At 43.5% G+C, this 26,788-nt stretch overlaps 1 protein-coding gene across 2 annotated transcripts in view; it reads left to right on the top strand.

The window, feature by feature from the left end:
• The first annotated feature begins 12,818 nt into the window (after positions 1-12,818).
• The window catches only part of Gabarapl1 (GABA type A receptor associated protein like 1), a 17,487-nt gene continuing 3,517 nt past the window's right edge, over positions 12,819-26,788 (top strand). Inside the window, exons 1-4 of one of the 2 annotated variants that reach the window (XM_027429836.2) lie at positions 12,819-13,181; positions 16,867-16,945; positions 17,930-18,048; positions 23,665-23,725. In XM_027429836.2, coding sequence (XP_027285637.1) covers positions 13,092-13,181; positions 16,867-16,945; positions 17,930-18,048; positions 23,665-23,724 — 348 coding nt within the window. In that variant the 5' untranslated portion in view covers positions 12,819-13,091 and the 3' untranslated portion in view covers position 23,725. Of the gene's footprint in view, positions 13,182-16,866; positions 16,946-17,929; positions 18,049-20,007; positions 21,254-23,664; positions 23,726-26,788 lie in introns of those variants that run through there. The other variant, XM_027429835.2, reaches the window with a different exon arrangement.

Here is a 26,788-nt window from a genome sequence, read left to right as displayed (position 1 = left end):
ATACACACACACACACACACACACACACACACACACACTTGTGCATGCACCCTTTTTAGATTCCAGAAGAAGGCATCGCTTTGCTTCTTTCCTTCCTGTTTTCAGTACTTAAAGTCTTCACCATGTGAAATCTGGAGTGTTTCCTACTGTGCTGTAGAGATGGGCCTGACTGCCACCTAGTGGTGCTGTGGTTGAGAATGCATTCTCTCTGTTGAGCTCCTCAGCACCTCTCCAGTGTTCAATGTACCAAATGCTACCCTAAGCCTGGAATCTCCCATGGTATCACCCTGATGAGCGAGAAGTGCTATGCTATCCTGGTCACATGCTACCTTCTAAAATACTGTCATACAATCAAAGAAGTGAGATGCACCCTAGGAAAAACTACCTAGGAAAGTTCCTGAAATCTTGGAAGGACTTTGTCATCTGTAAATTACACATCATTGTGCACAACAAAGAACACAAACACCAAAGGCATATTTGTAAAGCATGTGTCTGTTACTTCTTATTCTTCCTGTGGTGTGTCACCTGCTCTTCAGCAGCCAGCAGTGACTCCACTGAGAATTACATTCTGGTATGTCCTTTTGCCTGTCTACTATGTTATTGTAAAGCCCTACCTAAAGTGATTTTAATTTATCAATAAACATGTCTTGATTGAGATAAACTGCCAAAAAAATCTAAGGGATCTTCAGAGTATACTCTGGACAAGCAGGGTTATTTGAGAAAAGGTCTTGTTTTGTAGGTGACTAGCTGGGATTCTCTGGGGAGAAAGATCAGACCCAGGGAACCACTGATTAGTGCTGCACCTCATTAAATACATTCTTGCAATGTTCACTGAAGCCTAGAGGGAAAAGCATTGTAGGTGAGTGTAACCTGCTAGTGATTGGAATTGCTGATCAAAATGCTCCGGGAAGCTGTCGAATGCATAACTTGGTACTAGCACCTATGGTGGCCAATTTTACCACCACCACCCCCACCACCTCCACCACCACCACCACCACCACCACCACCACCACCAAATAAGCCTTCTTGTTCTTGTGAATTCCACAAAATATTCTTCTCTTTCTTTCCCTTCTTTTTTCATCTTTTCTTTTGAGATGGTGATTTGTTGGATAGACTGGGGTAGTCTCCAAGTTCCTGTGGAATCCAACTTCCTGGCTAACTCTGCCACTTAACAGCCAGGATTACAGAAGTGTACCGCTATGTCCCACTCAAAGTCCTTGACTTTTCATTGTTTAATATGATACAGATTTGAACAAGTTAAGAGGTTGATGGGCATTAAAACTGTTACAACTTATTTCTCTCTTCAACCTAAGACGTATGTCAATCGTCTCAGTCATTTTCATTATTGTTTTCAAGTTCTTAATCTCTTTTAAATAGCTTCATACCAATTTTTAAAACCTTAAAGCTTGGGTCAATGAAATTACATGATTTCTTCCTAGTGCCTACACTGCTGAACAATGCTGGAGAAAAAACTCACAGCTCCACTCATCAGAGGGAGGTTCACAGTCTTTAATATCTCCTGGGCCTTCTAGCATTAATGTCAATCTTTTTAGGGTAACTTCTGCATTCCTTTTGATACACATTCAAACATCATGTTTCTCTTCTTACCCAGTCAATCTACTAATTCTAGGTAGGTTCTTGGCTAGGCTCAGAAAAGAGTGAAAACCACCATATAACTTTCTATCCCACAGCCCCAAGCATCCATACATCCTCTTTCTGTAACTTTTTCTTTTCGTTCCTGTTGAAGTCAGTGTGCTTTCTCCCCCCTAGGAAAATGACTACTAATGGTGTTTTGCATTGCATTAAAACAGCAGGATCTTTCAAAACAAGAAGTGTTATTTAAGAAATACCATGCCAAGAATAGCAAAGAGCCTGCCAGGGAAGAAGAATGTGTACAATGAAAACGTTGATTCTCATCTCTCAACTTTCATTTTACTTTATTTTGAGAAATGGTCTCACAAAGTTGACCAGGATAACCTTGAATTTACTCTGTAGGTCAGGCAGGCCTTAAACATACAATCCTCCAGTCTCAACCTCTCAAACATCTTAGGATTACAGGCCTGTGTTGCCATGCCCAGCTTATACTATGCTATTTTACATCTTTAAAAAAAATTCATGATTTGCAGTTTTCTTCAGGTCTTTGATGATTATGATGGGACTTTTCTGAAGGCCTGGACACAAGAACCTGTGTTTAAAGGCTTAGGAAGCTGCAGTTTAATGCCAGTAGGTGATGGCAGGCCCATGTAGACATCAGAAAAGGAAGGGGCTTATTCATTCTACTGCTCTCCAAGATTTGTTTTCATCCAGGCTACCAGCTCACTGGAAGGTGCTACCCAGATTCAGAATGGGCGTCCCTCCACCATATAGTCACTGTCCTGCTAATCAGACCTGTCTGGAGTCACCACCAACAAACACAGCCCTAGACATCTCTTAATACAGTCAAACTGGCAATGAAGACCAACTATAATAGTTTGTAAAATAGTTTGTTTTGTTAGAGATTAAACTCACCAAATCTTTGAAAGGAAGAGTGTGAGCTAAAACTGCCCTCCTTGATGACAAAGGTAGGGATGCAGAGAAATTCAGTGATGAGTGTCGCAATGGGGACAGGGTCATCACATCACAGCAAGCTGATGAGTTGGATAAAGAAATGTGTGCCTGGAAAAGAACATTTTTAGCACCTTGATTGGTAAGACTATGGTTTGTTAAATTAATACATTTTAAGGGCTTTTTATCAGCATGGCAAGATGTTTTATCTGGCTTTATCTCTTAGTAATGAGATGTGAGATTAACATGGGGTAGGGAAGAGAAGGAATGATAATTGGGGGCTAAATCTAGCCCAATATAAATTGTACTCAGGCTCTGGATCCCCAGCATTCTAACCTCTCCCTATCAATAAAGTTTTTGTCAGCCAAACAGCCTTTACAGACAAATGTTTTTCCTAGGAACTCTTAAAAAAAAAAAAAGGTTTGCTAGTGAAATGCATAAAAACTTCATCTCAGTCAAGAATGACTTCACTAACTAGAAAGAAAAATCTAAAGTGAGCTAATTCAATAAACCAGTATTCCTTGCAATTGAGTGAGGAAAGTCTCAATACAGCATGCTCTTCTGATTCTTGAGATATAGACAGGATGATATACATTTGAAAGTCAAGTGAAGAGGGTTTTTTGTTTGTTTGTTTTGAGATAAAGTACTACTACATAAATCATGTTGACCTTGGGATCATATAGATCTACCTGCTTCTGCCTTCTAAGTGCTGGAACTAATAGCATATCCCCACCACACCCAGCCATTTTTATTATAAATGATGTAAATGAGATGATCATTTTCTGTCCTCACTGTCTTCCTTCTTTTTGCTCTTGCTTTCCTTTTTCTTTTTTTCCAACATAACATTTTTATTGATTATTTGGGAAATCCACATAATGCACCCCAGTCACACTTATGATGTGGAATAATGCTCTTGTTCAATGTAAAGATTTGTTATTTGTATTGGTTTAATAAAATGCTGATTGGCCAGTAGCCAGGGCAGGATAGGTGGGGCTACCTGGGAAGAGGAAAGGCAGAGACACAGTCACCAGCCAGATGCAGAGGAAGCAAGATGAGAATGTCATAAGCCACGGGCTTAAACATAGATAAGAATTAAGGTTTAATCTAAGTTGTAAGAGTTTGTTAGTAATAAACCTGAGAAATAAGCCTCTGTGTGTTTATTTGGGACTGAACAGCTGCAGGATGGGGCAGGACAGAAACTTTCATCTACATACTTACTTTTTCGGAGCTTCTTCCAAGTAGGGTATTTACATCATAGTGAAAGGGAGGCAGGAAACATGGAATTGGAGAAGAGAATGGACATGCCGTCAGGATTATTGCTAAGCGATTGGGACACTGAAGTCTCCAACAATGAGGAACTAATGGATATCTTATTGGCAGGGGAGCTCTGTGATGTTAAAGAAACTGTAATGCACTTGTGAGTTCTTGGGTGGAGTTCAAGGAAAGAGGATTTTCATTCTGTTGAGCAGCATAAAATCCTAGATAAAAATGATGAGAGGATGGGAAAGAACCTGGGGCATGTGTAAAATGATGGCAATTATCTCTCTCTTTAAACCACATTCTTATATGTCCAAGTTGTAATCAGTCAGGAAACAAAGATGTTGGCTGATTGTTCTCGGTGTCTCCCCCTCTAATTTGAATCAGCAGAGATTTACTGGATTTTCTTTCTCAACCCACACAAATGCCTCACAGATTTACTCTGCATCCTCTGTTGCTTACTCTGGAGTTTCTTGGGGTGACGACAATGTGTTTTGTTCTTCAGTTCACATTGATTCAAACAGCTCCTGCAAACAGTCAGAAATGAGTCTAGTGTGATGCTTGAATGCGAAAGTATGGCCCTATTTACATAGTAGGGCAAGGAGACCCTGACAGCCCAAGGCTTCTCTTGTTCCTGGAGTCATCAGTAGGTGAGAACCCAGGCCCTGAAAGCTGTATCAGTCAGTCTAAGTTTTACATCTGACCTTCATAGACCAATTCCACCCCAAGTCCACCTTTCAGGTCCTAACATGATGTTTAGGTTTAAAAAGGGGGCCAGAGGTATTTATTCAATGTGGGCCTTAAGCAATCATGGCCATAACCAGTGGATTCTTGTTTTTCCTATGTGGCAGTCTGACACATTTTCATAAATGAAGTCCACTTCTTCTTCTGGTTGGAGCTAGGTTTCCTTAGCCTTTCCTCTCCCATTGTGAGGTTCCAAGGAAATTTCCAATTCCTTGGGTTCCATAGTCAATGGCTTAGTGTTAAAGATGAGGGGGCACACAGTTACGTTTAGAATAGCTTAATTCCTGCATGGAGGTTTACATTTATTTGTGGGGAGTCCTGAAACAGGCATATGGTCATTCACAAGAGGACAGCACAGACTCTGCTTTGTGGGGAGTGAGAATATGAGAGGAGGTGAATGGGGTTGTGGTGAGCAGCTTTGTATGGAGGGGAAGCAAGCAGAAGCCCAAGGCTGTAGCCTGCCTCTGGTCCAGGTCCTGGCTGAAAACTGTACTAAAGATTCTTACTAAATTTATCAGATGCCTGTGGCTCTAAGCTCCTAAGCAGAGGGTCAGCTTCATTAATATAATAGCCGTAGATCAGAATTTAGAAAGAAAACAATGCATTGTTTAGCAATGCCTGGAGATCATAAGGCTTGCTTTATCTTTCTTTGGTTAAAATACAATCAGCTAGAAGGTAATAAAGAAGCCAGAATGGAAAATCTGTCCTTGAGCAAGCCGAATGGGAAAATAGCTTCATTGATTTATGGGTTGTTCCAGAAGTATCAAGTGTTAATTCTGGAAAATATTTGACTTGCTCTGTCTGAGTAATGTTGGCCACCGCCCTTCTATTGGCATGCACACCTTAGACAACCCAGAATTGCACCACTTCCCACCCCAGAATTCCACACAACTTTAATGCTTGAAAGGGGTACCAGGAAATGAGCATCTGAATTCCAAGATAAGAAGTAGTAAACTTTTAAATACAAAATGAGTAATAGAAGGAAGTTTCTGTGACACGTAAAGACTAAAAAATATTAATAACAATAATAAATAGTTAACAGAAAAAAATTTTGAATTACAAAAATAGGAAAAACTTTGAGAATGACATAAGTAGAATGAATCCTGGAAGAGAAGTTGGAATTGTTTTAATATATTAAATGGGACCATGAGCACTTTGGACTTTGTCCTACATTGGACAACTTGTAATTGAAGGGGTAACATTACCCTTTTGGATGTGTTACTCTGATGAAAAGGTGAACACAAGAAGGGAAATTCAGAAGAGCTGTGGCCATTGGTTGCTGGACCACCCCAAAGCACCCAAACTTTAGCTTATATGATGAAAGTTCAAAGTTCTGAGATCAGGAAGACCAAATGAAAGGTCCTTCTCTATATTTCAGCTTCTGGTGTTTATCCTTGAATGTGCTTGCTGTCCTCATTCATGCTTAATGGCTCTGGTGCTCCAGGAATCTAGGCTTCTCAGGATTTCCACTTTACATACAAAGTATATGCAGTGGGATCTTCCTTACACTACTGGCCCTCTCTCCTTTGTGGCACTAATCATGATGACCGTGTAAGCAGTAAAGTTCAACTATCCTCTCCTCCAGGCAGCAAATAAATACAGGTCCAATTTGAAGGCTACAACTTTTTATATCGAGACAGATAATTTTGATCATGTCAGTTTAATGGATAGCAACAAAAAGATCATTAAAGGTTAAAATTGTGAGACCAAGCTCTGAGTGTTAAAATTATGATTCTGTCCTTTAATCTCTGTCCTAATGTTGGGATAGACAATTGATCATTCTTGACATTGACCATTACTTCATTGGTGGTTAAATAGTGACACAATGAGTATGCCTGCATTCACCACAGAAATATAAAGTGAATCCAACCTACAATAGTGCCTGAGTATTAATATCCCCATAGTTAGTCTCTTGTGTTATCTGGTAGACACCCCCCTCCATTGTCTTAAGTTCTGTTTCTTTTACCCCGTGTCTTTTCCTTTCTTGGCTGGTTTCTGCACCCTGGGACCATTTCCCGAAAATGTGTATAGGAGAAAGAAATGCTTGGATGGCTTCCACATCACCAGTGTCTTGACCTACCTCCACACTTAAAAGCTAGTTTGGTTTGATGTAAAATTCTAGTAATAAAATCATTTCCCTTAGATTTTAAAGGCACAGTAAGGTTTAGATGAATTCTGGATTCTCATTTTCTCTGCTCTTTCTGAGACTCTTCTTATGTGACACGGGAGTTGGTGTTATGCCTTTCTGGGAGTCAGAGAGGTTTCAGAACATCAACGCTGGACCAAACTCTCTGACTCCCAGACAAGAGGCAAGGAAGGAGTGGTGGAGCAGGAAGTGATGTCCTGGCGTCTTGACGTTGGAGAGGGACCCAGACACTTTCTCAGTAGAGTGCCTGTCCTTTTCTTCATGGATGCCTCAGCCACTGTCTCCATTTTACTTTACCCCAGTGGTTTTCAACAAAAGAGCACCTGAAGAAAAAGCCAATCACCAGACCACAGCTCACCAAATGGTTCCAAAGAACCCCAAATTGCTCAGAAGAGTCCAAAGGAAAGCAGGGAGGCAAAGCCTGGAGTGCATTGATCAAGAAGTGACTACCAAGGGTCAGATCTTCTTGAACATCCTAAACACAGACCCAAGTTGCCTTTTAGTGTCACCAAATGGAGATTAAAAGTAGTTGATGCTGAATGGGAAGAGGAAAACTCTTCTGGAGGAAACTACTCCAGCAACTGCTGGCAATGTCCATCTTTCCTCTCTTCCTAGGGCCATCTCATTGTGAATAGCAGGCACCCCCAAAGTGTGTCTCGTTTCTTCATGGATGCCATTTGTTATCAAACTTGGGGTCACAACTTTTGACTCAATAGCCAATAAAAAGAGCCAAACCAATAGTGGAAAGCAGAGAAAGGACATGTTGAATATGGCCTCCTTACAAATGCCTCCTCCAGTTGGTGACTTTTCGTTCTCCCAGCCTGAGATTCCTGGGGTACTATCCATTTTGGGGGTCTGTTTTTTGATAGTCTGATAGATTGAGAGTTCATATCTCTTCACTCCTGCCAGGCTGTTTCCAGTGTGTTCTCACTGCTGAGGGGGTCTCTGGTTGCTCTGAGGCAATCAAAGCAGAGAGATGCTGCCTCTTTGGGTATCCAAGTCATTAAAGGAAGAGACACTGGTTTGGTTAGTCTGAGTATCAGTCTGCTCTGACTGAGGCTTTTCTATGGCCAGAGATTGTCTAAGCCTGTGAAGGACATTTTCCACTAGGAGTGCTACTTGAAACCAGGACCCCATAGGCCATTAAGACTCTCTCACACTGCCATATCTGAGTGTCATGTTTGTCTCCCTTATCCAGTGTCTAGTGTCCACCTGAGGCTAAAACAAGATTGGCTATTTGGTGTAGTCCCTACAAATCTATTTACTGGGGATTAATCCCCTCCACCCCATTCCTGCCAGTCACCAAGATAGTGGCATTGAGAGCTGAGGCCTTTGGGAGATGATCAAGTCATGAGGCAAAGCCTCATAATAGAGACCTCTCATCCTTTGTTTGGGCCCCACCTCCTAAATTTCGAGATGTCCTTCAGTCTCCCAAGACAGCATCACCAGTGTGAACTAAGCACACACGAGCCTCTGAGGATAGATTGCATCTAAACTGTGATGGCAGTCTTGGAGCAAAATGTGAAGTGTGTCTACGGAATTGCAGAGAATTAATCTTCTTTTCTAAGGAACTGGACTTTCTTCAAAAGATTGCAGGCTGATAGGTGGATAAGGTGAAGAGGTATGACACAATGAAAACCACTTTAATACATTTATTTGGCATCCATGTCTGTCGTTGCAATACCCACAAGTGATGAAAACAAGATTGGATACCATTAGAAATGAGCATGGGTGATAATAGTGGCTTTAAAGCATATCCCTGAGTTTTTAACACCCCCATATATTGAGATAATTTTTCTGAATCTAAGCAGAACCAAGTGTAAAACAATGAAGCCACTACCTCATGGTGTTAAATACATCAGTGAGAAGGCAGAGCACTCACTGTGTCTTGGAAGGAGACATTAGGGGCAAGAAAGGATCCTGACATGGAAATCAGCAAGTCTCAGCCAGACCACCATCCTCAGCATTTGTTTGGTAGGCAATCATTTACTACAAAAACCAAAAAACAACAGCAAAAACAAAATAAAAAAAAGACTAAGCTTATTTTATTTTCTGGGATTTTTGTTTTGTTTTGTTTCTGTTTTTTGAGCCAGGGTTTCTCTGTGGCTTTGGAAGCTGTCTACCCTCCGGCTAAAACATCTTCTCAAAAGCCCTCAACAAGTACATTTTCTGATAATTGTCAGAGCAGTACCCTAGTTCTGGTTTTTATTCATAGACACGTATGATAATAGAAATGATCATAAATAGAAGAAATAAAGGTTTACTTCATATTCATTTTCAAGTTCTAATGCCTGGCTGAGGAAAATTATGAAATGCACTCGGTGAGAGACATATAACTCTGGGTATGAACTCTATGCAGCATTACCTGATTGTGGAGGTACTGGCAATTTTTAATTGTAGTGTGGTGATTGATGTGTTCACATTCCATGGTGAAATGCAGTTTACTTTCAAATGAAGCAGTGAGCATGATAGTATTGCTTGTCCTGGTCTGAAATCCCCTATAAGACTAAATACGAATAAAAAAACAAAAGTTTCAACCTCTCAGTGTATATCTGTGGATGTCGGTCTCTGCTTCCATCAGCCACAGGATGAGGGCTCTAGGATGGCATAAAGAGTAGTCATCAATCTCATTTTAGGGGAAGGGCTTTTAGGTTATCCTCTCCACCATTGCCTGGATTGTCAGATCGTGTCATCCTTGTAGGTCTCTGGAGATCTCCCTAGTTCCAGATCTCTTCTTGGACCTATAATGGTTCCCTCTAATATGGTATCTCTCATCCTGCTCTCTCTCCTCTATTCTTCCCCAAACTCAATATTTCTGCTCCTCCATTTCCTCCCCTCTACTCCTCTTCTCTTGCTCTTAGTTGGAGAGAGGGAGAATTGAAGATTGAAGGGGTCTGTACCAGGTTGGAGAAACCCACAGAAACAGATGGCCTGAACAAGGGAGAGCACATCGACCCCAGACACTATCTGGGAGGCCAGTACAAGACTGATCCAGACCCCTGAACATGGATGTCAATAAGGAGGCCTCTGCACTCCAGGGAGCCTCTGGTAGTGGATTAGTATTTTTCCCTGGTGTAAGAAGGGACTTTGAGAGCCCATCCTACGTAAAGGGTTACACTCTGGCCCTGGACACATGGGGAAGGGCTCAGGACCAGCACAGGAAGATTTGGTGGACTTTGCAGAGCCCCTGTTGAGGGCCCTACCCTACCTGGGGAGTGGTGGATGGGGTGGGGGTAGATTGGGGGTCGAGGAGGAGTGATGGGGGTGAGGGGAGGGAGAGGGAGAAGGGACTTACATGTGAAACAAGCTTGTTCCCTAACTTGAACTAATAAAAAAATTGAAAATATTTTCATATTAATATCAATAGGACCAAAGCAAAAATATTAAAAGACTGAAAGATAATAAAAGTGCTAAAAGGCACGGAAAGAAACCATGTCATGAATTTGTCACACCATTTTTATGATTTTCTAGGTACTCTTGGAAGTGTTTGAGTCTTTTATACTATGTTATTCACTTCTATCCTTAATACAATACTAGCATTTTCAGTGTGATGACACTTCTTGGTTACTAAAGTAGCTCTAATTATCTTCTCATGCCAAACTCTTGTGGAGGTGTTAGTTTTTATTTGAATCTTCTAATTTCCCCAGGTGAGCAAAGTAGGGAACAATTAACAATAGTTAACTGATTAAATATTAATCATTTCCTGGGGATTGTATTATAACATGACTTCTTTAATTCATATATAGTTGGCTATGCCCTATCAATTAGCACAAAGTCAGAAAGCCAGAGAATCAAGACTATTTAACTTCATTACCCTACTAGATTTTTCTTTAACCTAAGACTGTTAAAGATGAAGGACACACAGAATGTTTGTATGAAGAGAATATTACACAAATAAAATATACTTCTTGAAAAAATTGGAAAAAAAAGTTTCAACCTCATAAACATAAAAGCCAGAACAGTACAAGGAGCTTTTAGAATGGCTGCATGAGAAAATACATCTTTTTAACACTGCGTTTTGTCTGATTGAAGAAAGGGATTTTAAACTATTTTTATCTGTTTGAATGTTAAATTTATAAACATACCTCTCTACATTTTAAAGAGCCTTCTTAGACTAAATAGTAAAATTGTAGGAATAGATAAGTTTTGTATTTTTTAAGTGATTTTTGTTTTATTTGTGTGGGTGCTCTGCCTGCATATATGTATATGCACCATGAGCATGCAGTGCACAGCAGAGGCCAGAAGAGTGCACCATATCCTCTGGAAATGGAGCTACCACTCCTGAGTTGTTTACTTTGCTGGAATTCAAACCTTGATCCTCTTGTAGAGCAGCCCCTGCTCTTAACCATTGAACCATCTCTCCAGCTCCCAATACATTTTGTATTTTTACGTAAACTACTAGCATTTAGAAAACCCTCATCAATTATTAGCTAATATTGCATTTTTTATTTTTCATGCTATTAAATACATTGTCACTGGGCTGAAGAATTAACTGCCCTTCAATTAACTGAGATATACATATCTATAAAAGAACTGAAAGTCACTCAGAAAATAACAATATTACTATTTTAATCCCCGGGTTCATCTTACCTGATTGTAAAGTTTTCTTCTGAAAGATTTAATTGTATTTGAATCAAAGGTAAAATGATGAACGGGGCATTAAACTAGTTTCAAGTTGAAAATAAAGCCTGAAAATTATTAATATAAACATAATGATGTGATGCATTACCTCACTGATCTTTATATGTAGGGGCGATTCAAAGATTCCTGGAGAAAAACAAGAAAGTTGGCTATGCATTTCATTTTGTTTTGGTATTTAAGTTTTAAGTTTAGCTTATTTTATTTTCTGGGCTTTTTGTCTGTTTGGTTTTTGTTGTTGTTGTTTTTCGAGACAGGGTTTCTCTGTGGCTTTGGAGGCTGTCCTGGTACTAGCTCTTGTAGATAAAAGGCGTGCTCCACCAACTGCCTGGCTATTTTCTGGTCTTTTAAAGGCCAAGCCACTGAGAGTAATTTGAAAGGCAGAAGAAGAAGAAGAAGAAGAAGAAGAAGAAGAAGAAGAAGAAGAAGAAGAAGAAGAAGAAGAAGAAGAAGAAGAAGAAGAAGAAAGCCGGCAACAAGGGCTGCTTGGCTGCTTGGCTTTAGAAGTCATTCTATTTGCACAGCACAAAGCATCCTCGAACCCCTACCTTTACCATTTCTAATGCTCCCCAAATACAGGTCTGGAGAGTCACTGTCAGTAGGATCAGTATTCTGACCCAGCATCCAAAGATTCCCAGTAGGAAACCCGATATGCCAGAGGGACCTGGGCCATCCGACCCCGGCTGTGCGGCTTAGGGTCTTCCACTAGGGTGACAGCCAGAGCTTTTGGTTCCCATGAGGCCTTTTCATCAGGACAACTCTCCAGCAGATGGTACCAATTCCCCAGGAAAGTAATGTTGGTCGTCACCTAAACTGCTTGATCTCTGTATGTTTAAGAACCCAGGACCACACTTCTGGGTGAACAGGACAAAGTGAATGGAATCATCTCCCTTTCAAACGTGCATGAAGCCCGGTGTTCATGGCTGGCATCTCCTCTTCTAACCTTGATGACCTCATGCTTTTTCACCCTTACACCTCTGCAAAATCCCTGAGTCACGCACTGTTTATGTTGTCTCAGTACCAGCTCCAGCACAGATCCAAAGGAAAGGACGCCAGAGTAGGGAGGAGGAGCTGGGGTGGAGAAGCCAGGCCAGCCACGGGTGCCAGGCAAAGGTCAAAATGCAAGCACAGGACATTTCAGCGTGGGCTACAGATCTCGTGATGCCTGGCACTTTTCCACCACCAGACGCCTGATCCCATTGCTCTGGAAACAGCTGGATTTTCTTCCTGTGTGTTTGTTTTGGGCACCAAGCAAGAAACATGAAGGGGAGTGAAGAAGACATTTGTTAGAGCATTCTTGGGGTTAAAAGACATCTTTAATATCAAATCACAACAATAAAAGACAAGACACAGAGTTTTTATTTTCTAGAGTGATTTAGGAAAGCTTAAGCGTAATGGGCACACACACACAAATAATCGATGTTTCTGTCCACCCCCATCCAGCAGATCCTGCGCGCCGGGGGCGGGGTGGGGCGGGGCCTCGTGATGTCACAACACCGCCCTGGTGTTTTTGTGTTCCCAGCTCTTGGGAAAAGCCACCCGATTTCTTTACCTGGTGGTCCTTTACCTTCGGGCGGGGAGATCCCCAGGTCCCTCTCTTGGACGTCTGGCCACGTAGTGCGGTGACGGGCGTGTGGGGGCTGACGCGGGCGGAGCGATTGTGATAAGGTTGACATTGACCCGGGGGCGGCCAGAAGCGAGACGCAGTCACCAGCGCGCGCAGCAGGCCCCGTCCGGGGAGCCCCCCAACCTGCGGTCCATCATGAAGTTCCAGTATAAAGAGGACCATCCCTTCGAATATCGGAAAAAGGAAGGTGAAAAGATTAGGAAGAAATACCCGGACCGGGTGCCGGTGAGTGGGGGCGGGGAGGGGGAGAGCGAGCAGGGAAATTCGGGAGCCGGTTGCCCCGGAGCGCTGGAGGGTGGCCCTGGAGCAGGGGGGTCCCCGGAATCCCATAATCCTGGCCGGCTCTGACAAACCCATATTGCCAGGACCAGTGCCCACCTCTGGCATCCGGGGTGACTCAGCGGATTCAGCTCCCGCGGAGGTGGGGAATGTGCGCGTGGCGCGGCCTGTGTGTGCGGGAGCCGCTGCTTGGGGGCCCCAGATGGGACGCGCTTGTAGACCACGCAGCGCATCCCCGGAGTGGCAGGTGCGGTGGTGGTGAGCCTTGGGCCCATCCATGTCTGCCTAAAGAATCCGGGTTCCGTCCTCATTTCCTTGAGCGCATTGGGGGAAAAACTTGAGAAGTCAGTAGATTCTGCGCTGCGTTTTCTTAGAATTTAAGAGGCGGCGGCGGAGAACCCCCACCAGGCGGGCCCGCAAACAAGGTCACTCTGCGCCACAGTCAGCTTGCTTCATCATCATCACTGCCTCCCTGGCCATGTGGTGCTAAAGAGGACCTTGCCCTGCACTGCTGATGTGTTGGGCCTTGGACCCCAAGGGCGAGGACTGAGAACCTTTTCCTCCGCGAATTGTACCCCGATTTAAACGGCTAAAACCTATTTGATGCAGTGAGGAGAAAAATAATAAGGGAGTCTTCTTCAGCATCCGGGTGTTTTTCCCTTTGCCCCCCCTCCCCCCGCCCACTTGCCTGATTTTTTTTTTTTTTTCTTCTCTTTTAAAGGCTGCGCAGCAGAATTGGAAGCCGAGGACGACATTACTGTTAGATATGGTAGCTAGAGGAGAAGGGACTTTTAAAGTCGTTCTCTTTATCTGTACAGGCAATGATGTTAGATTAGCATTACTCATAGCTTTAATGGGTAAACGAGCCGGACTTACCTAATAATTTTTCTTGATGCATAAGTACTGTTCGTGGTGGTGGTGGTGGTGAGGGGGGGTTTCCTCGGTCCTCTCAGCTATGGCTAGCAGAAGAAATGTAGGCTCAACTGGGAAAAGTCCTCATCCCCATTTCCTGTTAGGAAGGGGAGAGTTAACTATTCCACTGTATGCACCAGGGTCTTTAGGGAAAGGCTGGAAACACGCTAGTCATTTCTTCTTAGCACGCAGTCCTGCACATATTACTTCCATGGAGGATTGTCTTGGATTTGTCACCCCCCCTTCATATTTTAAAATGACACATGGCCCACAGAGCTGGCAGCACTCTGAATGCCTTGTCTGCCTATTCACTGACTCGACTCACACCATTAAAATCTAGGTGCTACAGACATAAGCCTGCAGTACTGGGGAGTGAAGTCCCCACCCAAAGGTGGGGTCTGACAGTGCTAGCTGCCAGAGAGGGATTTCAGCCTGGCTGCCATGCTTTGGGCTTCCAGAGCCCTTGACCTTTAGGTTGTCCCCTTTCCCAGTTTGTGTAGTCCAGTTCGATTAACCAGAATTAAGTGTTACACCTTACATAGGTGAGTCCTGGAAGTAGGTTAAGTCTTGCTGCCATCTGGAGTTCAGCTGGTAGACCAGTGCCAGCCAGGAAACTTAAGTGAATGTCTACCCGTTACTCAGAACTTTAACAGAAACACAAGCTGCGGTGTCCGTCTTCAGATTCAGTTAAAACCTCTATAGTTTCTCAAATGAGCCTCTCTCATTCGCTTGGTTACAGCACTCACCCAGGATATTTTAGTTTCTCCTTATTCTTCTCCTGCTTATGACTTGATGTTGAATGTTTTATTTCAGTGATAATTTATAAGCTAAGAAAGATCACTGGGATCTCATGGATCCTCAACTTGAGAGATTCTCCACTTATGGCTCTTACCCTGTTTGTGACAGAAGAGCTCTGCTAAATGGCAGAGATTTGGGTTGGGGGCAGCATTGGGCATGGAGCCCTTTGCCCAGTGGTCCCTCTATCACTGGGTATACCCTTATCCTCAGCGATGTGGTTTTGTTTCAGCCTTGTAACCTGAGTTCCTGTACCTTGGGCACAGAACTGAATCTTACTATGTCCAGGTGTTTACAGGAAAGCCACTAAGTGTCTAAGGCAGTCTGACTCACAACTTAAGCTTAGCCTCAGAAGAGGTATGTGTGGGCCTTGGGAGAGGGGATCATGGGATCTTGAAATAACAGTGTGTTGGAAACCTGTAATAGCAGGAACTGCTGGACACACTATTTTTAAACATTTGTAAACAGCCCTATGGCGTATGAGCCACCTGCCACAGATGGAGAAAACAGTTTTCTCTATTCTTGGAGGAAGCTGCCAGGTCTCAGAGTCCCTGTGGTAAATACCAGGGCTCCCCCTGTTTCCTGTGCTCTGCCGTGTATAGCCTGCCTTTTCTCCTTACTTTTTTTTTTTTTTTGTCCATTACTAATCTCCTTTTCGAACTCTTTTCTACTTAATTTGAATGTTTGGATTCACCTCTGTCTACCCAGGCATTTACATGTATTTATTCATATGGTCTTTTGGGGGTGCTGCTTGTTCAGAAGCCCAGAGAGGTCACAGACATCCTGAAGGTCACACAGCTTCTAGGGAGACTTGTCCAGTGTCTGTTTCTGCTTCTTCACTTTTTGGTAGTTCCCATTTCTCATATCTAAGATGCGCTCTTCAAAACAAAGAATCTAATGTTAATATTCTTGCAATGTATTTTCTATTTTCTAAGTAAATATATAAACATCTACCTAAGAGTCCAGGCGGTGGTGGCACACGCTTTTAATCCCAGCACCTGGGAGGCAAAGACAATCAACTCTCAGTGAGTTCAAGACCAGCCTGGTCTACAGAGTGAGTTCCAGGACAGCCAGGACTGTTACACAGAGAAACCCTGTCTCAAAAAACAAACAAAAAATCCCAAGATTTTATGTGTATTTTTCATTACAAAAATGAAAATTCTTTAAAAATGTTACTAAAAATATTTAATGTAGATACTGAAAGTCCCTTAAAATCCTAACATAGTTAATAATGTTGAATAATTCAGTGCCCTCATAAAGTGCCATAGTTTTCACTTAGTGGTGAACACTTTTTTTTACAAAGATTGAAATCTGAGCCACATTGCCCGTGTTTATTAGCTGTCACTGTGGCAGTGTCTGAGACAGTCAACTTGAAGGCTGTGCACATGTGAGTGGCCGTGTGTGTGATTGTGTGCAGATATGCATGCATGTGGAGGAGACCAGACGTTGATGTCTGGTGTAATTCTTGGTTACTGTCCACATCACTCACTGTGAACCCAGAGCCTGCCAGTCCAGCCAGACAGTTTGGCCCAGGGATCTCCAGTCTCTGCCTTCCCAGCACTGGGATAAGTGGTGGGCCTACAGGTCCAACCTGGCATTTGCACAGATTTTAGGGATCTGAATTTAGTCATCACACTTTCACATATGGTGGTTTTACCACCGCGCCATCTCTCCAGTCCAAAAATGGTATTTTAGAGGAAAAAATAAAACTAATAGGTCATTAAGTTATCTTAGGAGCACAGAACAGCATTTTGATTCTTTAATAAAATACCATAAGGTAAGTGTCTCTTACTGTTCTTTATAAGGTAATTTGTAGTTGCATGAGATCAAGGAGCACTGGAAGCAAGGACTGGAAAATCACATTGAGCCTAGATGGTGTGGAAGGAAAAAGGCAGTTTTCATCCCCTCTCCTTTCTCCTTCTAGGTCATCGTGGAGAAGGCTCCTAAAGCCAGGGTCCCTGATCTGGACAAGAGAAAGTACCTTGTCCCTTCTGACCTCACTGGTAATGGTCTTTCCTTCTGGCCCTTCATTCCAGGCAAAGCAGTTTTGATCTGTATTTCACGTCTTAAGTTGGTGACCAAATGGGTTGTAACTACGCATGACTTCTTCAGGGAGCTGGCCAATGTGGCTAGGCACAGTCTGTCCTTCCATTTCCAATTCTGTGTGGTATTTCCCAGTACCTTACCCATGTGCCTTACTCATGGAGACACAGCAAAGCAGCACGCTGGAGTAAAGAAACAGTTGTCTGTAATTTACACCACGTTAAAACTCAGCCACGGTGATCCTGAGGTCGACTTGTTCCAAAGCCAGCACAGTGTTTTCGGAGGATCACGTTTCAGAGATTCATATCTAAATGCTTTATCTCTCAGTCGCGTTTCTGTTTGGGAGATTAAAAACTACAGACCCTAGCATATCTTCTATTTTCAGTTATATGTATTTAGACTTTACCATGTTCTTAGTGAACTGCCAGGTGCTTTCTAGATACTCTTGACGGTTTCTTTTAGATATGTTTGCTCCGGAGTTTATGCATTTGTCTGTCAGCCTTCTAGAAGCTTTTCATTGTTTGCAGGGAGAGGCTAAACGCTGGTTATGCTCATTGCCCTGACACTTGCCCCATCATGCTGGGTTGTCCAGAATCCAGTGGATCTCTTCGAAGTGTTAGCTCTCAGGGTAGGAATGGAGCTGGAAAGACATCAGGGGTCCATTTTTAGACGGATGCTTCAGTCTACATCATTCTCCCCACAGTAGTTAGTCATTATGCTAATGTCGTCTCTGAGGCTGAATTAGGAGGAAGGGAAGCAATCCCACTGTAGTGTGTCAGGGACTGTACAGTCTATATTTTGCCACCAAGGCTTTTGGACGGTATTTGGGAAAAGCTTGTACTTAGCCCATAGGGGATAGAACAATAGGTTTTAGTTTTCCTGAGATTTCCTCTTTTGCTAATCCTTTTTCTTTTCTTGCCCTGCTCTCTGTTTCCTTCCTGTAGTTGGCCAGTTCTACTTCTTAATCCGGAAGAGGATCCACCTGAGACCTGAGGACGCCTTATTCTTCTTCGTCAACAACACTATTCCTCCCACGAGTGCTACCATGGGCCAGCTGTATGAGGTAATGGTTTTGGTCACAATACCCAGCAGCCTGGCCTCCAGTAGCTCTGGTTCCAAGTTTGCTAACACACCTGGGAAGTAGGGCAGGAGGTGTTGTTTATGGGATCTTCTTACCCACAGTAGTGTGAGGCAGGGAGATTAGATACCCAGTGTCCTTTCAGGATGGCGCACTGACTCCATTTAATCTAATGAACTCTTTCAGTCTTGCCTGACTATAGTGCTTTATTGCTGGCTGGAGTAGTTCTTGGTAGCAAAGGATCACCGGGAGCCCATGGCTCTATTAATTTCTCTGGAAGCATACTTTTAGTGAACTGGACACCCCACCTCTGCTTGTCAGTCACCCCCATCTAGCAGTAGACTTGAGAAAGGAAACACCAGCTACACTTGACCCCTGTGTAGTCTGAACCTGGAGCTCTGGCATCAGAGTTAGTTCCCACATAAATTGCCAATTTGGCTGTGACAACCACATCCAGATGCTCGTCTTTCTAGAACAAACCTGTGACCGTGAAGGGTTCCCATGATCTGAGGACCGTGAGTGAGTTAAAATGTGAAGTTAAGGTAGAATTTGATTGGAGAAAAACCTGTAGTTAGGACTTCCTGTAGAAATGATGTGATCTGAGATTGCAGCTGCCCTTCTCCTTGAAAACTGTCACACAAGGTGCTGCCTTCCCACTGAGCCCCGTTAGTAACAGGCAGCACATCTCGTAGCCCCTGGTCTAGCCCTTCTTCCCCAGTGTTCATTCCCCGTGAGTTGTGATGTCTATGCTTTCCTTGCTAGAGGGAGGCTGGAATGAAGGGTTTTTCTTTTTTTCTTTCTTTCTTTTTTTTTTTTTTTTTAGTGCATGCGCCTGTGTGTGTGTGTGTGTGTGTGTGTGTGTGTGTGTGTGTGTGTGTGTGTTGGCAGACAACTTAGGGTGGCATCCTCAAGAATACTCCATGCCGCCCTTGAGATAGGGTCTCTCATTGGCTTAGAAGACACCAGTAGGCTGACCGGGCTAGCCAGTGGGCCCCAGGGATCTTCCTGTCTCTACCTTCACAGTGCTGGGATTAAAAGCTCACAGCACCACACATGCCATGTTATCTGGGTTCTGGGCACGGGACTCAGGTCCTCTGGGCTTTCAAGGCAAGTGCTTTACTGACTGACCCATCCCCCAACCCAACCAAGGAACAGTATTTTTTTTTCAAGATAAAAATTATTTCCCAACATTTTGTTTTTGAAAGCTTTGAAAACATGCTAAAAAGGTTGAAAGAATTTTGCCAAGGGTTCTATAATTCACATTATAATGTGCTTGTTTTTTGACTTTTGTACTTGTACGTATCATATTTCAAACACATTGATCCCTGCCCCCTACTGGCTCTGTTTTCCCTCCTACTCTTGCCTGTCTTACCAGCTAGACCTCCTATTTCCATTTTGTTTTTTAACCCAATGATGTCCTTAGGGTCATTTCTTTCACAACATTCCCTCAACTTTGGAGGGGGCAGTTTAGATAAACCATGCGTGGCCAAACATTAATAACTTACTATCTACACTTTGACCAGTTATTAGGCTTTGTCGTCACCACTGACCACCACAAAAGGAACTGTCCGTCACTAAAGATGACCATAGAATAATTGTTTTCTAGGAGTAAGGCTTACTGTAGTTATTTTTCTGCTGTTAATGATATAATATGTTCTCTATATATCTTGTATTTGTGAAGTCAGACCTCAACATGCAGTTGATACCTCCTCTTCTTTGCTCCTATTTTTCCTTTTTTCCCAGTCTAGAACTTGAACCCAGGGCCTCACACACTCTAGGCAAGTGCTCTACCACTGGGCTGTACCCCCAGCCTTCTTCCATTCTTTTAATGGGGGCTAATGATGCCTTGCAGGTCTCCTCTACAAGGTTGTTCAGGCCTCAGAATCACAGAGACAATGAACATAGGTGTTACTGTTTTCTGAACTGCATTCTTGTCTCCTTTAGGACAACCACGAGGAAGACTATTTTCTGTATGTGGCCTACAGTGACGAAAGTGTCTATGGGAAATGAGGCAGAAGCCCAGCAGATGGGAGCACCTGGACTTGGGGGTAGGGGTGGGGTGCTTGTGGGACTCGGGGAACCAGAGGGAGGGCTCCCAACCATGGAGGAGACGCAAGGTGAAGACATCGGAAAACATCACACCGCACACACTGTCTTCTGTTTTTTCACAAGCTCAATCGTTAGTTTTCTCTGCTTCCTCAGCCCAGGAAGATCTTGTGTTGGCTTGACTGTGAGAGCAGGGTGGGTACTTTGTTACTCACAGCTTTGCTCTGAATTTTCCTGCAGTTTCATCAGACGGTTGGGAGGAGGGCAGGTGGCCACTCGAGAGGAATACAGTTCAGCAGCAACTCCTGTCTCTTTGGGCAGAGGTTTAATTTTTGGCATTTGCACAAAATGCCAAAATTTGCACATAGGGAAAGGGGGAAAATGCTTTAGGAGCTGTAGGGGACCATACCTAAGGGACCAAAAAATTCCCACTGTCATTGAAGCATTGTGACCCCTGACCTCTGTCTCCAATTCCTCCCTCTCCAGGTCCTTTTCTTCCACGCAGGCGGCACAGCACCGCCCCAGTTGTGGCAGTGGACATTCGCACAGATGTTTAGATGGAGTCCTCTTGGGAAATAGGGTTGTGCGGGAATGTGGCTACGATTGCCAGTTGTTTGGATGGCATTAAACTGGAGTTCAGGGTTGAGCATCTCTGCTCCTCATCCCTTAAGCACCTTAGAATTTCACGAGCCTCAGGATCAGTCCTCTAGCATTTCCTTCCACTTTCTCATGTACAGGGACAAGGTGTCTATGTGTGGAGGGTCCGGGTTACAAGGTAAGCTAGATTACACACTTGCCACTTATCCTTCCCCCTGCTCCCCTCCTTGAGTCTCATACACACTGGAATGTTGTGATTGGCCAGCTGTTTCCCTCCTTGCCATCTGCTCTTCAGAGAAGATGGATCGAGGACCCCGGCGTTTTGTGGGGATTTTACTGACTCAGTTTCATTTAGGGGCTATATGGGGGAGCGGGTGGGAATAGGAACTGCATTCACACATGCCATTTCAATTCATCTCTACAAATGAAGAGCGTCCTCCCTGTTGGGAGCAGTCTGTATGTCTGCTCTTGTCAGCTGCAGGTTCTGATGCTTTGGAGTCAATGCTGTCAGGCCAGGGAAATAAAATAATTGCTTACCTAAAAATCCGCCTGAATCTAGGATTATCACTTTTCTCCCCCTTTTGGTTTGCATTTGCGTGAAGGTTATGTGGATGCTTGAGCTTTCAGAGGTCGGCAGTACCTAGGGTCAGATGTGTGTGTGTTCATTTAGTTGTTGCCCAGGGGTGAATGGTATGGTGTAGTGTGCCTGGTGTGTTTCTGTGTGCATGGTTTTCCGACTGGTGTGTAATTGCCCAGTTGCTGCTTCCCGTGTTTCTCAAAGCTAAAATCTGCCTGCCTCACTGTGGAGGGCTGGGGTGTGCTGGCTAATTAGGAATGCAAATGTCTAGGCTTTGTCCCAGATTTGGCTGGCATCTGTGTATGCCACTAATTAGGAGCACATGCCTCGGAGACTCTGCTGAGTTTTCAAGTCGGATTTCGGCTCCAGGCATCACTGCAGGTCGCAAACACAGCGTATTCTCTCCATTATGCTGCATAAGAAGCTAATGTCTTCCAGAGCGGGAGACAGTATGGCTTGTGGGGTTGGGACAAATTCAGTGTCTTCTGGCTATATGTGGGTCTGTCAGTCAGTTTATATGGCTGGGCTGTGGGGTAGGAAATCACAGGGAGCAAACATCCAGGTCATGAGTGAAGAACCCTCAGTCCCACTTCTAACCCTCTGATTTCTTGGCAACTGCACAGAAATGTGGTTGAGTCACTAGAAAGAAGTAGAAAGTCATAGAAGATCCATGACAGAATTCTACCAACCTGCCCTCCACACTAATGGAGAAAACCCACTGGGGATTGAGAGGAAAGAGGGACGCCTGGGCCAGGAAAGAATTTTCTAGAAAATGGAGATGGTGTACCCATCAGTACATTGAAAACAGATGCCTGTGGGTACAGAAATGGCAATGTGCTATTACCTGACAAAGCCAAGAGGAGGCCAGTGTTTGGGCTGTTGAGATGAAAGCGATTTTGTAGCTGTTACCCACCACCTAGGAATAAGACTGAATGTTCCATAGGACACACATAGCAGAACTTGCTGCCCCTGGGCTCACCTGAAACAGCAGACCTTTGCTGAATTGGACCTTTGAATTCAGGGACTGTCTCCCAGAAGACCCTGGCTTTTTCTAGTCCCACTTTTTGCTGGATTTTCCAGATTGAAAAAAAAAATATTGGGTAGGACATTACTATTTTAATAAGCACCATTTTACAGATGCATAATTTTAATTAATTTGGCTAAGTTTAGCCCCAGTGCCCTGCTTAGAATTTGGTTTTGTTTCCTGAACACAGTATCTTGGCACCTCAGAGTTTCCCCAGTGTTGTCTGCTTAACCCCCTCAGGGCCTTGCTGGCTTCCTGTGAACTGAAAGCAGCATGGGACATGTCCTGGTAACCTGGGCTCTATGTTCCATGTCACATTAATGGGCTAACTCCAGATGTGCTGTCAGGATAGAGCTTAAATGATACACCAACCAAATCATTCTTTCCTTTGGAGGCCATGTGACCTCAGCATCAGAGACAAGTCTAGTTCTGCATTTCCCGGAAAAGCTATGCAAGGGTAAGCTTGGACATTTGCCAAGGGCAATTTTTTTCTTATGACTGGTTCTTTCTCTTGATGCTACAGATTCCCCAGCAGATAAAACAGCTGGTCAGTCTCCTTATCATTAGAGTAGAAGTCTGCACCATCAACAGATACACAGTCGTGGTGCATCCAGGCTGTGGATCCCAGTGGGGACCACAGCCCTGGGTGAGTGGAAGGTAGATGGAGAATCCCATTTCTGAATACCAGGATGTAGTTTTACTTTTCCTCTAACCCTGAATTGCTTTATTCCCTCAAAGCATCCTGTACCTGTTTAAAGGTATAAACTGTATTGTATATTCATAGGGTAAGATTACAAAATAGACATACATGCAGGCAGAACACTGTACATAACAAATCTTTTTTTAAAAAAAAGATTACAAAATAACAAAACAATTGTTAAGTAATACAAGTGATGAGGTTGATGAGCGTACTGTCTGGCATGCTAACAGCAGCCTTTAGGTGACTCTCCAGGGTCATGTGCTGTTTCCTGGGCACTGCCCTTGGGACACTACCTTTTGGGAATATTAACATGAGGATTATAATTTCATATATAATAACTATGCGATGTCTTTGAAGATGTGTGGCACAGGAGTTTGGATGTCCATGTCCGGGGAAACATCACATCACCTTTAATAATGAAAGTATCCAGACATCCTGGAAGACAACCTGGTTGAGAACTCATTTTTATCTAGCTTTCATTTGTAATTTGTTTCTCGGTTCTGGGCAGGAACTCACTGCCTCACAGGTGCTAAGTTAGCATTCTGTCACTTGCTTGTACCCCCACCCCGCTGTGTAAATCATTACTCACATATCCCTGTATTTTTACTTGATAGATTTAAACAAGTACCGAGTGCTCATTTTCATTATTTTTTTTAGATGTGCCAGCCCACTCAGTATTCTCAGAAGCTGATCTGTTGCTCCCTCCACTTGATCTGAAGTGAGTTGTTTCTTCAGTGCACCCTGAGTAATTATTCTCTTCCTAGGTGGTACTTGTTACCTACCTGTCTACCCCCTCTTTGCCTCAGTATTATTTCAGTGCAAGTTATATAATCAGTTCCAGCCTGTAGCTTGTTCTCTTGGAAATAGCTTTTTTTTTTTTTCAGCCTAATAATAGAGCCAACTAGCTAACTAAGGGAAGAATGACACAAATGCCATAGCCTCTACTCCCAAACTTGGAGACTTTTATTGTGAATTTGATTGCCCCATTGTGTTGTAGGATCCTACCTCTAACAGTTCTTAAGGTTCTGGGCACTTTGGTCCTTGGTAACCACACATGACCAGAGCAGTTCCCAAGGGTGAAGCATAGCAGGAAGTGGTCACCCTGAGAAGTAATTGCATGATGCATTTCACCATGCCCTTGGCAGGCATGCAGTTTTCATCGGTGACTGATGAATTGTCAATGTTCGGCGTCATGGGGCCAACCACAGAGCCTTTAAGGTACTTAGGACTTTGATGTAAAGTTACTTAGCACCATGGCCCGCCCGCAGGATGGCTCAGTGGGTAGAGGCACATCCTGCCAGGCTTTGCAATCTGAGTACACCTCCAGGTCACACAAGGTGGAAGGAGAAAACTGGCCATGCTGCATGCATGCACACACACACACACACACACACACACACACCTTTTAATAACGTTACTTAGCTCCTAAAATTGGCATAAGATGATTCTGAGAATCCATGGGTAAGTAATCTCTGGATTGAAGCACATTTGTTTTCCGTCTTGGAATACATGTTACCGGGCTTCTCTGCGACACTGCCACACTTAAATCCTAGATACCCTCCTTCCTGTCACCCCACTCTCTTCTTTCCCCTGCATCCTTGCAGTCCCCCCTTCACTCACTCTCATACCCACACTCCGCCCTAGATTCCAGGTTAAGCATATCCTTACAAAGTTTGCCTATGACTGATGTCAACAACTTAGCCCTCAGAAATCTTCTCCCAAGTCATTTTTTAAGAAAAGAATCATTACTAATGGAAAATGCAGGAAGTGGCAAGATTGGGGAAACTGAGGCAGAGTTTGTTGAACTAGACAGCTAGAAAGACCTGACGTGAAGCTCAGCAGTGCACACTCTGTTAGACCTCCTGTTTCCTGCTGATTCTCTGCATTAGTACCAGCTGCTTATCTTCAAAGGCATCACTGGAGGTCACCTTTCCACAGGAGTGTGTTCAAGCTAGCTCTGAGACGGACTAAACTGGTATTGTTTCGCCCTCACTGGGGCAGAATGTCATAAATCTTCCTGATATTGTCCAAACAAATGCACTGGATGCACATGATAAATAATCAACTTCCACCCAGCAGAGCTTGGCATGGCTGGTAAACCAGTGTCTTTCCCTCAGTGAGGCTTCCTCACTCCAGGGCTGTGTGCTTGGCAGAGATTCTTTCTCCCATCTGTGCTCAGTTTAACTCTCTGAAAAAGCCAGTTACAAAACAGCACACGATATGTCTTTTTGCTTTTTAAAAAGAGATTTTATTTATGTATACCTGTGTGCAGGCACCCAAGGAGGCCATCAGATCCCCTGGAGCTCTAGTTAGGTGGTTGTGAGTTACCCATGTCGGAAACTGAACTTGGCAAGAGCAGTTCATGCTCTTAACTGTTGAACCATCTTTCCAGCCCCTTTTATGCCTTCTTGAAATCAACTTGAAAACATTAACTAGCAAGTTCTTCAGGGGCCCACACTTCTTAATTACCCCTGGGTAAGCAAGAAGTGAGCTGTAGTGGGTTGGGGGAGGTAGAGAGAGAGAACCCTTGTTGATAAACTAGGTTTCCAGTTCCCTTTGCAGGGCTAGACAGAGGCTCAGCTTTTGTAGAGGACTGTCTATAGAACTTGTGTCAGCTAACAATCAACTTCTCTGACAATAAGCCATTCTGTAGATAATGTATTGACTGTAGTGAAATGGGAATGCCTAATATTTTCAAATTATTTGTGTTGAATCCACAGAGTTGCATTTAAACCCACGTCTCCTTGCACAGTGCATGATGGGTTCTCACCATGGTCAAGGCAAATTTGAATGTTTGAATTAATCTGTGTGAGTTTTAAAAGGGGGAAATACTGACACCACTAAGTTTCCATTTCCTTTTGTGATGGTCCCTTTCCCTAAGGAGGCTTCTGCTTGCTGTCACATTCACATCAAGTTATTTTACATCAACAGCCCTCTCTTTATAATCGATACATGGACTATCCTACCAAAGAAGCCAGCCCCTCTGTGTGTAGATTTTGAGCAACCTTAAGTGGTAAAGTAGTTGTGACAGTACTTTATAGTACTTAATGTAAAAGCCTAGGTTTGGATTGAGGACTGCCTCCTCAGACCAAGACTGCTCCTGCCTCTACTCCTCCTCATCTGGACATGGTCCTCATCCAGGACAGCCTATCCAATGATCATAAAGGGCATGATGGAGGGCAAATCAGCTTTCCCTTAAGGGTCTCTGAAACCACTGAGGAGTTCCATGTGTGTCTGCTGGATAGAACCTGGTAACATGGCCCTTATTCTGGGCAGCCATTTGTGTGACTAATAATTTTATTACTGTGGAAAAAAATAAATACACACACACACACACACACACACACACAATCTGCTCCCATGTTCTCTTGGAAAATCTACAAATTAATTCTTAGTTTAGGCACTGCAGCCTGTCTCACAATACTTCTGTTAAGGAATCCTTGTATTTTTTTTTCCCATAGTTTTCATTTTGCTTCTTACCCAAAATTACATCTTAATTTTTGTAAGGCCTAGGACCATGTGTTATTTATTTCTGTATTCCTGGACTCTGCAAATATGTAGATGCCAATGATTGTCAGAGAAAGGGGTGAGTAGATGACCATGTGAATTCATTTGCTTTCAGAGCACATCTGCTTCAACTTTCCAAGTCGCTCCACACTCTTTTCCATTGACTGTTCACAGTAATAGTTCTACCAGAGAACACTCATTTCAGTGAAATGATTGAGTTAAAATGTGTTAGTTTGTTATCATTGTAACAAAAAATTGGAGACACTGTTGTAGG

Source organism: Cricetulus griseus, chromosome 8 (assembly GCF_003668045.3).
Source record: "Cricetulus griseus strain 17A/GY chromosome 8, alternate assembly CriGri-PICRH-1.0, whole genome shotgun sequence".
Lineage (NCBI taxonomy): Eukaryota > Metazoa > Chordata > Mammalia > Rodentia > Cricetidae > Cricetulus > Cricetulus griseus.
The sequence above is the reverse complement of the archived record's forward strand: the minus strand, read 5'-3'. Positions and strand labels throughout refer to the sequence as shown.